Below are 12397 nucleotides of genomic sequence, written 5' to 3' on the forward strand. Positions count from 1 at the left end.
TTCCTTTATAGCCCAACATTAGCCACCTTTAGCTTAGCGGTAATGATATGAAGTCATGTGATCGTGCTGTAGTTCCTTTATAGCCCAACATTAGCCGCCTTTAGCTTAGCGGTAATGATATGAAGTCATGTGACCGTGCTGTAGTTCCTTTATAGCCCAACATTAGCCACCTTTAGCTTAGCGGCGGTGACGCGAAGTCCTGTGACCGTGCTGTAGTTCCTTTATAGCCCAACATTAGCCGCCTTTAGCTTAGCGGTAATGATGTGAAGTCATGTGACCGTACTGTAGTTCCTTTATAGCCCAACATTAGCCGCCTTTAGCTTAGCGGTGGTGACGTGAAGTCATGTGGCCGTGCTGTAGTTCCTTTATAGCCCAACATTAGCCACCTTTAGCTTAGCGGTGGTGACATGAAGTCATGTGACCGTGCTGTAGTTCCTTTATAGCCCAACATTAGCCACCTTTAGCTTAGCGGTGGTGACGTGAAGTCATGTGACCGTGCTGTAGTTCCTTTATAGCCCAACATTAGCCACCTTTAGCTTAGCGGTGATGACGTGAAGTCATGGGACCGTGCTGTAGTTCCTTTATAGCCCAACATTAGCCACCTTTAGCTTAGCGGTGGTGACATGAAGTCATGTGACCGTGCTGTAGTTCCTTTATAGCCTAACATGAGCCACCTTTAGCTTAGCGGTGGTGACATGAAGTCATGTGACCGTGCTGTAGTTCCTTTATAGCCCAACATTAGCCACCTTTAGCTTAGCGGTGATGACGTGAAGTCATGTGACCGTGCTGTAGTTCCTTTATAGCCCAACATTAGCCACCTTTAGCTTAGCGGTGGTGACGTGAAGTCATGTGACCGTGCTGTAGTTCCTTTATAGCCCAACATTAGCCGCCTTTAGCTTAGCGGTGGTGACGTGAAGTCATGTGACCGTGCTGTAGTTCCTTTATAGCCCAACATTAGCCGCCTTTAGCTTAGCGGTGGTGACGTGAAGTCATGTGACCGTGATGTAGTTCCTTTATAGCCTAACATTAGCCGCCTTTAGCTTAGCGGTGGTGACGTGAAGTCATGTGATCGTGCTGTAGTTCCTTTATAGCCTAACATTAGCCTCCTTTAGCTTAGCGGTGGTGACGTGAAGTCATGTGACCGTGTTGTAGTTCCTTTATAGCCCAACATTAGCCGCCTTTAGCTTTGCGGTAATGATGTGAAGTCATGTGATCGTGCTGTAGTTCCTTTATAGCCAAACATTAGCCGCCTTTAGCTTAGCGGTAATGATGTGAAGTCATGTGATCGTGCTGTAGTTCCTTTATAGCCTAACATTAGCCGCCTTTAGCTTAGCGGCGGTGACGCGAAGTCCTGTGACCGTGCTGTAGTTCCTTTATAGCCTAACATTAGCCGCCTTTAGCTTAGCGGTAATGATGTGAAGTCATGTGATCGTGCTGTAGTTCCTTTATAGCCTAACATTAGCCGCCTTTAGCTTAGCGGTAATGATGTGAAGTCATGTGATCGTGCTGTAGTTCCTTTATAGCCTAACATTAGCCGTATTTAGCTTAGCGGTGGTGACGTGAAGTCATGTGACCGTGCTGTAGTTCCTTTATAGCCTAACATTAGCCTCCTTTAGCTTAGCGGCGGTGAAGCGAAGTCATGTGACCGTGCTGTAGTTCCTTTATAGCCCAACATTAGCTGCCTTTAGCTTAGCGGTGGTGACGCGAAGTCATGTGATCGTGCTGTAATTCCTTAATAGCCTAGCTTTTTACTTTAAAAAAAAAAAAAAAAGGTTTTAATTTGTGGAGATTATCCTGCTCATCAAAACGTTTACATTTGTGTTTGCCACCAAGCTTATATTCTGCAGTAGGCTATTCCAAAATCACATGGAGAGCACTTGCAATGCTAACTTTGGGGTTAGCCTACACATAATCATTGCATCCATACTTAGGAATATTTCCAGCTAAAATGTATTAGTATTTAAAAATGTGGTTCTAGTTCTTATTGAGGAATACTATAATTTCTTCATGCCTGCACTTCACATAATTTTCAAAGAGCACGAGTGCATAGAGGGGGTTGATTAAAGTCGCTCACTCTCTTCCATTACCTGAGCTCTCCTGACAACATAATTCCTCTGTTCTCTGCTGTCTACATTGAGGCTTAACGCCACTTCATTACAGGTTGTGCTCCTACAATGGTTTCTCCCTACCCTTTCATTAACCCTTATCTCATTCTCTTGATGTGTTAATCGGTGCAAGTTGCTTTTAGTCTTTACAGTGCTTCTCGCCTCACTCATCCTCCAGAGTTTTGACCTTTTGTTTGCACATTTGAATCCGTCTGATTGCTTTGATTTCCCTGGACCTTTCTTGATTTGATAAACGGAGGTAATCTTGGCTCAAATGTCTCCATCTAGCATCTTTCCACACCTTTCAATCTCTTAATTTCCACTCTTTTTTTCTACCCCACATTGTTTTTAGACGATATATTATGCTAATTTTCAGCCACAGATGTCAACCTTTTATCTGTTTATCTTTCATTAGTCAATTTGATGTTGAGACATTTCACTGGATACGCCAACGAAATGAAAGTATTCCTCAGCAATTATTTTGTGTATACCTAATTTCATGGCAGTCTTTCTTATCGTTCTCATTCACCAATATCTTAATCATATATATATGATCATTCACCAACCGTGGATGTCTGAGCAAAACAGTGCTGATATATCGTTTATCAATTAGACATTTCACTGGCAAAAATGAGTGTCTGCAGATGCCTCGAGATTAAAAGTGAGGGTATTAACAAAGTCATTAAGCCTGGAGACCATTGACATGCTGGACCCAACGTTATAGCAATCTGTCTGATCGCTGATATTTCACTCTGGACCAAAGTATTGGATCTAACAGACTGACATTTCCATCCCTTTAGTGTTCGAATTCAGCGCAGGTCCTGCCCAGCGACAGCTCAGCAGTCATCTCAAAGTGATACTGCGCTCCCAGGACAGCTTTTGATTCTTTAATTCAGCTTTGGCCGCAAATCTCGGCTGTCATTAAACTCCTGAATGAGAGAGAAAGAAGATCCAGGCAATCAGTGCATATTGGCCAATGGAGTCCAGTTTAATCTGCCCGGCCCATCTGGGGGTGTTAGGAGCTTTAGAAGGTCCAATTGGGTCCAGAAATACCATTACCATCATTACAAAACACTCACATTACATTTTTATAGCGCTTTTCCTGGTGCTCAAAGATGCATTACATAAAATCAGAAACAGAACAATATTATTATTATTATTATTATTAATAATGTTCTATAATAACGTGCAATTACGTATCTGCCACTACGTTTTTTTGCACTACTAAATACTGCTCGTCACTGTACAGTATTTTACATTAATTATGTGACCGGTATGTTTCCTGTAGATATTGAATTGCTCTTTTCACTGCGCTGTTAGTGTACAGTTTGATTATTGTGCTGCTGTGTTTATTGTATTTTTGTAACTCTGTCTAAAAAATGTCCTTCGGGATGAATAAAGTCCTATCTTATCAGAAAGTGGCCTCTTCGCCCTGTGCAGTCACTGGTTTCAGACAGAGGGTGAAAAGATGTCCTAGTAGAGACACTACATACTGATATACACCTGAACATCAGCAGGAGAGGACTCTTTAAAGTAGAGACACTACATACTGATATACACCTGAACATCAGCAGGAGAGGACTCTTTAAAGTAGAGACACTACATACTGATATACACCTGAACATCAGCAGGAGAGGACTCTTTAAAGTAGAGACACTACATACTGATATACACCTGAACATCAGCAGGAGAGGACTCTTTAAAGTAGAGACACTACATACTGATATACACCTGAACATAAGCAGGAGAGGACTCTTTAAAGTAGAGACACTACATACTGATATACACCTGAACATCAGCAGGAGAGGACTCTTTAAAGTAGAGACACTACATACTGATATACACCTGAACATCAGCAGGAGAGGACTCTTTAAAGTAGAGACACTACATACTGATATACACCTGAACATCAGCAGGAGAGGACTCTTTAAAGTAGAGACACTACATACTGATATACACCTGAACATCAGCAGGAGAGGACTCTTTAAAGTAGAGACACTACATACTGATATACACCTGAACATCAGCAGGAGAGGACTCTTTAAAGTAGAGAGAATACATACTGATATACAGCTGAACATCAGCAGGAGAGGACTCTTTAAAGTAGAGACACTACATACTGATATACACCTGAACATCAGCAGGAGAGGACTCTTTAAAGTAGAGACACTACATACTGATATATACCTGAACATCAGCAGGAGAGGACTCTTTAAAGTAGAGACACTACATACTGATATACACCTGAACATCAGCAGGAGAGGACTCTTTAAAGTAGAGACACTAGATACTGAAATACACCTGAACATCAGCAGGAGAGGACTCTTTAAAGTAGAGACACTACATACTGATATAAACCTGAACATCAGCAGGAGAGGACTCTTTAAAGTAGAGACACTTCATACTGAGATACACCTGAACATCAACAGGAGAGGACTCTTTAAAGTAGAGACACTACATACTGATATACACCTGAACATCAGCAGGAGAGGACTCTTTAAAGTAGAGACACTAGATACTGAAATACACCTGAACATCAGCAGGAGAGGACTCTTTAAAGTAGAGACACTACATACTGATATACACCTGAACATCAGCAGGAGAGGACTCTTTAAAGTAGAGACACTACATACTGATATACACCTGAACATCAGCAGGAGAGGACTCTTTAAAGTAGAGACACTTCATACTGAGATACACCTGAACATCAGCAGGAGAGGACTCTTTAAAGTAGAGACACTACATACTGATATACACCTGAACATCAGCAGGAGAGGACTCTTTAAAGTAGAGACACTCCATACTGATATACACCTGAACATCAGCAGGAGAGGACTCTTTAAAGTAGAGACACTCCATACTGATATACACAATAGGGCCCCTTTAAAAGCCTAAGTCTTTGTCTGAGTACTAACAGGAATTATAACCATTACTGCAAAGATAAGACAAAGATTTCATGAAACTTGAATTTCCAAGAACCTTCTAAATGTTTGCCAAGCTTTTAGGGTTTTTTCTAACTATCTCTCTGCGTCAGATGCCAGACATGAATGACTTAATACAGGCTGCAGCCTCCAAAAGAGAGAAAAAGCTCACAAAGCAGACATCTATTTATAAGAAATGAGAAAAGATTGTGAATCATTTCTTGAGGAATAATCTATTTTCGTTTGGGTGACATAACCGGCAGTCTGGAGCTCTTCCCCTTTCCCTGGCAGCTTTGACATTTTCATTGAGACTTTTCGGTTTAGCACCTTATGTGCTCAAATCTTTTACCCAACTCAGAGCAGATGGCGTTGGGGATTCACGGTGGCCGAACACTTTGGCTCCAAGAAGAATCTCTAACTAGGAGAGCATATGCGCCTGGCTAATTTTCATGAGGAGATGAAAAAGAATAAGTAATACCAGAAAGCAAAAATGTAAATCTGCTTAATTAGTTATTCTGAGGCCACCATGCCACACACTGGATTTATGAATAATGTATTAACTACACACTTTATCTTAACTACTGTAAGACACAGCTGTCGTTTGGTCACAGAGCCTGCTATGAAATATTTTAGATATTAAATAAATGGTCATGCACACAAACAGTAATACAAATACACATATTTCTACATTTAGTAATTTTTTTTTTGTTTTTGTTAAATTCAATGTGTAAATTGTGCTCTTTTGAAATATTTGAAATGTTAAATAAATAATCTTGTTCATATTTATACATTTATATATACGTATATATTATATTCAATATTTTTTTATTATTTTAACAATGCTCTTTTGGCAGTTTCAGAACCGGTCAGAACTTGAAATATGGATTTTCTGCTGAGCCACTGTAACCGTTTTTTTGGGGTTAAGTAATTGGACTTGCCTTGAACCAATAGATTTTTATTTTTATATGTGGGTGTCTAGGGTGAAGAAATAAAATCCAATAGTTCCTAGGATTTGACAGCCTTTGAGACGCTGCTTCCTCTCCCTGGCCGCGGCCGTCAGATTGAATAAGCTTTATTTAAAACTCAGCAACAGACGGACGACTCTGAGGAGAGTTCGAGGCTCCCTGGGTGCCTTGTTAAAGATCAGCAAGGGTAAATTGTTGACACATCCCAAATAACACCGGGCAACTGGCCAAACACATCTAGACGTGTGTGTGTGTTTGTGTGTGTGTGTGTGTGTGTGTGTGTGTGTGTGTGTGTGTGTGTGTGTGTGTGTGTGTGTGTGTGTGGGTGGGTGGGTGGGTGGTTGGGGGTGGGGGTGTGTTTCAAAACACCTGCTCATATAGGGCGGCCTGAGGCAAACTCTCTCTGTACTCAGTGTTGTTGTTTTGAGAAATAACTTTACACACACACACACACACACACACACACACACACACACACACACACACACACACACACACACACACACACACACACACACACACACACACACACACACACACACACACACACACACACACACACACACACACACACACACACACACACACACACACACACACACACACACACACACACACACACACACACACACACACATTCTCTATAGTCTATCAAATCAACTGCAACTCGATTGTTTTTCTGCGATCCCAACAGGAGAGAGGCAGCAACAGGGAGACTGTAGAAGCCAAACACACCATGGAGAAAAGAAAAGGTAATGGAAAAGTCAGTCGGAGCTGTTCGGCTGTGTCGGGGGGGAAATGAAAAACGTTGACAGGAGGGTGTCAGTCACAATCAGAGTCATCATAACAATCACAGAGGAATCCTACCGTTAGCATCGCGGTAGTACGCGTGTGTGACGCTCCGGAAACGCTCCTGTCCCGCAGTGTCCCAAATCTAGAAAAGAAACACAGAAATAGAACATTTTAAACATTTCAATCACCATCAGTTACTAGAGATGTCCCGATCTGATCGATCACGTGATTTTCAAAAGATCGGAATCGGGAGAAAAAAATCGGGGATCGGGATTTATTTATTTATTTTTTAAATACTTTTTTAATTTATTTTATTCAATGTTACAAAACAAAAATGACCATGTTCAAGTCTTAAAGTCATCCTGAGGCCTTAGTTTTGGTTTCAAATGACACAACATCATGTATGTGTTGCTTCTTTGGGGCTTGTCTTCATAGACCTGGTTGCTTATTTCTCTCAAATCTGGCAACAGAGTGGGCAGGGCGCAGTGTCTAATTGTAGCAGTAAGCTAACGAGTACTGATAAGCTTTATTTTGTTTTGATCCAATGCTGCACAACTGAACTGATCCAATGCTGCTGTGAAAGAAAGAAGCTATATCCATGTTGGATAGAAAATCCAATTTAAATAAAAAAATAACCTTAAGGGACAACTTGAATGCTTTTTTTTCTCTTAATGCATTGCATAAAGATCGGATCGGTAAAAATCGGTATCGGCAAATTGTCAAAATCAAATGATCGGAATCGGATCGGGAGCAAAAAAAGGTGATCGGGACATCCCTATCAGTTACCATAATATTAAGCATGACTGTGTTACTTCAATCTGATAAGTTTGAACAAAATTGTCAGAGCAATTAGCAACCGTAATCAATAAGTTATTGCGAATAATTAGGGGGCTTTATATGGGGAAAATACCAATGTAGCATTTATAGCTCGTTGCAATTAGCCAAGAGCATCATTCAACACATTCAGAATTTCCTCAAGTTAACAAAAAAGTCCCATGACAATATTCCTTGTAAAAGAAAAAGTGGTCTGTACTAATCTAAACCTACCAAATCCTGACATCTTTAGTTACACGGTATCATTTGATAATCTTTAAACTCCTCAAATCTGCCACTCCGCACCCATCTGAATTTGATTTCATTAAGTTTTGGTTAAAGAACCATCCAGCCAATTAAAAAATGAAATGTAATCAAAATAGGAGCCATCAAAACACCATTAACGTATCATACTGTCAATTTCTAATTGAACCATTTTGCCTCGCAAGTTAAACAGCCGTTAAACTCCTGTCGGGGGAAATCACCTGAAATAACACATTTGACAGAAAGGTTGATGGATGAACACAGATCCATTAAAGATGAGAAAGATGGATGCGAAGCGTGTGTGTTGTGTAAACGATGTGAAAAAAAACATCAGACAGAATCTAATCCTGATGGACTCATCGGCATCTCTGTCTCTGCCTCTCGCTGATAACTTCCACGCTTGATAATCTGATGGAAACTCTGTTATTCCCTCGTTTGTGTTCAGAGCAGCAGGTTAATTGACTGACGGAGATTAACCAAGGCCGCATTAAGTCATCATTTGGCCCTCAGACCGCGGGCGATGAAGATGTATGAACACAGAGGGAAACAGTTCCCTGAGATAAATCATTACATCTCCTCATTAATACCAAATAAAAGGAGACTCCTACACCTTTAACTCAGGATTAAAAGATTCATAGTGTGTCCTTACCTGCAGTTTGACCTTCACGGCATCAATGTTCATCACTTTATTCTGAAAGACAAAAGGAAAGGAAATATTGTAGTGAATTTGCAACAGATGTGAAAAACACTTCACACAAGTGAGTAAAAACTGTTTTGAAAACATTACAGAGGCGCACTAAGTGAGGCTTTTCAAGAGGAATGCTCTTTCCTGAAGGGTAATAGAGTTTGGAAAGTGAGTATTGTGGTGTATTTCTGTATTAGGGTTAGCTTTTTGTAACAACTGTTGGTACTAAGGGTTTGGCCTTAACATCAATGTGATTCTGTCGACACTTTGTACTTTCTAGAGCTCTAGTGTAAATACACTCAGATGGTAGACGGTGACTCAAAACCCCCACAATGTTGTGCTATTTAACACAAAGAGGCTACTTATCTCTACTTTCATTTGTTCCACGAAGAATTGAGGACTGAAACAATGATTTCTATGCAATGTTCCAGACACAATGGATCCAACCCACAACGTTGTGTTATTTATCATTTCAACACGGCTTAGTTTAATACTGGATTCTGATTGGTCAATTCGGACACTCCAGAGGTCTGATATTTTTGCGCTAACAGACCGTTGCTAAGGAAAACAGACCGTTGCTAAGGAGAACAGACCGTTGCTAAGGAGAATCGAGGGACTGTGTGCAATGGTTTTGCAGCAATAATGGATTTTGAGGACAGGAGAACATTAAGATGAAACAGAGATTTTGTAATGGTTTATTTCAACCAATTAGGCGCTTTCTTTTTTATATGTGATCCCCTTCGTCCCTCTCTTGCTCCTCTGACACACACACACACACACACACACACACACACACACACACACACACACACACACACACACACACACACACACACACACACACACACACACACACACACACACACACACACACACACACACACACACACACACACACACACACACACACACACACACACACACACACACACACACACACACACACACACACACACACACCTTTTGTTATGATAACGACCTTTATTTCCGGGAGTTGCATCATTTACCAACCCCATAGCTGTCAGGCAGTTTATCAGAGTGTAGACACAAAGCTTTCCAATACCTCTGCGATATCTCTTTAGGAGGAAAATAATGGTCGAAGGGATTTGTTCGAAATGACAATGAGGTAAGGGTCACCAGTGGAAGAAGCTCCTCCATCATTTCAAATTATTATACCAGATAAAGAGCTGATCTAACGTCTATCTTATATTCATAGAAATGCAAATATAATAATAAAGCTTTATTTATACAGCACTTTTCAAACAACACGTGCAGCTCAAAGTGCTTTGCAAAATGACACAAGATAAAAACACAGAACAAGGAATTCCCCTCAGAGTACTCTTTAAAGGTCCCATGTCATGGCCATTTCTACTGATCATGATTCCATTGTTGAGGTCTACTAGAATATATTTAAATTGTTCAATGTTCCAAACTCACATTGGTTTCTCATACAGCATCTCTGTATAGCATGTGTATTCACTCTCTGTCCTAAACGGCTTGTTGGAGCTCCTGCCCCCCCCCCCCCCCCCCTCCCTGTGAGCCCAGTGTGCTCTGATTGGTCGAGACGTTGCAAGGCTCGTTGCTCAGTGAGCTGGCTTACTGGTGTGGTTTCCGGGTCGGTGATACAGCGAGACAGCGCAAAACTCATCCTGAGCACACACAAACACTCACAGCCGAAGTAAAAAGAATAAGTGTGTCTTGATATTGAGTAAGAAAAAGGTTTATAACGCTGAGAGAATGGGTCTGAGGAGAGCATTTCTCCACCATCCCAACTCGTCTATTACCAGCGTTCAGGGAGCTCTATGCAAGTCAATGGGACTCCCTGTTAGTTGAATGTACGCTAAAGGTCCCCATCTCTGCTGGTGTGGGAGGAGCTCCGCTGATTGGTCCATTTTGGTTCCGGGAAGAAACAAAATGAAAATGAGAAATGTCCAACGAGGCGTTCTGGGGCAGCATAGACAGGTCTTCTCTGTGTTCGAGTCAGGGTGTACTTTGACACACAAGGGGACGGGTAACAACCAAAGAAGCATGACATGGGACCTTTAAGAACTTTAAAAGGTACATGCAGCTAAATATAACATTTATCAGGTTAATAGACACAAGGATGTAAAATGTATGATAATAAAATATAATAAAATAAATAATGGCTTCTCTCTGACAGATAAGACACGAGACAACTGAGTCCATGCAACCATATAAAACATAAAACCCCATAAAACAAAGTGAAATATGCAAAAAGTTTAGTATTATCAAAAAAAGGTGGATCAGTACCCTCTTGATTTGGTTTGAGGCACAAAACAGCATTTCTAAAATGCCTTCTGCTGAGCTGTCCCTTGATGAAGATCCCTGGAGACACGGTGTGTTTCCTGACGGACCAATGTCTCCCTCTGAGGATACACGAGGACGGTAACACAGAGTTCTCTGCAGGCAGATGGTGAGGAAGCATGCTCTAATGTTCCCCGGATGATCAGACTGCAGAATTTTGCAATTCAGTTCCATGCTTTGAGGTCTCAGCGGGGCGACAGATGAAGACCTTGGAGAGCTCGCCTGCAGCATAATATAGTAATATAAGCAGAATCAGGTTCTAGTAAAAGTGCTAGTCGCCATATTAATAGTTTGGAGACATTTTCAACCAAGAACACGAGTAAGAAATGTGTTCATCGTGAATTATCTATAAGCCATCAAGGCCAATCCCATTTTAAAATGTGCATCTATACATGTTCATCTGAATCTACTGACTCAGCAAACCTCCTGCATGTACAGTATGTGCCTCCTTGGACTCATTAGAGTCAACATAATTTATTTTTTTGCGGCTATAGTGCAAGTTGCAACACTCATATATCCTGAGACTAGAGCTGAGGACACACTAGGGGACAGAAACTACACTGAACAAAAATATAAACGCAACACTTTTGTTTTTGCTCCCATTTTTCATGAGATGAACTCAAAGATCTAAAACATTTTCTATATACACAAAATAACAATTTCTCTCAAATATTGTTCACAAATCTGAACAAATCTGTGATAGTGAGCACTTCTCCTTTGCCGAGATAATCCATCCCACCTCACAGGTGTGGCATATCAAGATGCTGATTAGACAGCATGATTATTGCACAGGTGTGCCTTAGGGTGGCCACAATAAAAGGCCACTCTGAAACGTGCAGTTTTGCTTTATTGGGGGGGTCTGGGGGGGTCTGAAAACCAGTCAGTATCTGGTGTTAGGGTTAGGGTTAGGGTAATGTTGTGAATCGAGTGGCCCATGGTGGTGGTGGGGTTATGGTATGGGCAGGCGTATGTTATGGATGACGAACACAGGCCACTCGATTCACAACATTACCCTAACCCAAACCCTCACACCAGATACTGACTGGTTTTCAGACCCCCCCAGACCCCCCCAATAAAGCAAAACTGCACGTTTCAGAGTGGCCTTTTATTGTGGCCAGCCTAAGGCACACCTGTGCAATAATCATGCTGTCTAATCAGTATCTTGATATGCCACACCTGTGAGGTGGGATGGATTATCTCGGCAAAGGAGAAGTGCTCACTGTCACAGATTTTTTCAGATTTGTGAACAATATTTGAGAGAAATGGTTATTTTGTGTATATAGAAAATGTTTTAGATCTTTGAGTTCATCTCATGAAAAATGGGAGCAAAAACAAAAGTGTTGCGTTTATATTTTTGTTCAGTGTATGATTTAAGTGGCCCTTTTCTGCTTTTTGGGAGTTTTCTCTTTCCTGTAGTGGGCGCTGGAGGTTTTAATGCATGTAAATGGTCTGCAACAGCTAAAATCCCAACGTTTCAGAGTTTCTCTCCATTCTTTTTTAACATTAAAGCATGGAAACAAGTCACTG

General features: G+C 41.1%; 1 protein-coding gene across 1 annotated transcript in view; it reads right to left on the bottom strand.

Moving 5' to 3' along the window:
* The window catches only part of rab26 (RAB26, member RAS oncogene family), a 53123-nt gene extending 44317 nt beyond the window's left edge, over positions 1-8806 (bottom strand). Inside the window, exons 1-2 of the mRNA XM_079659668.1 lie at positions 8510-8806; positions 6859-6925 (exon numbers count right to left, since the gene is read on the bottom strand). Of these exons, the coding sequence (XP_079515794.1) occupies positions 6859-6925; positions 8510-8644 (202 nt within the window). The 5' untranslated portion in view covers positions 8645-8806. The remainder of the gene's footprint in view (positions 1-6858; positions 6926-8509) is intronic.
* Positions 8807-12397: the final 3591 nt, after the last annotated feature.

This window comes from Notothenia rossii, assembly GCF_949606895.1.
Source record: "Notothenia rossii genome assembly, chromosome: 11".
In the NCBI taxonomy this organism is placed as follows: Eukaryota; Metazoa; Chordata; class Actinopteri; order Perciformes; family Nototheniidae; genus Notothenia; species Notothenia rossii.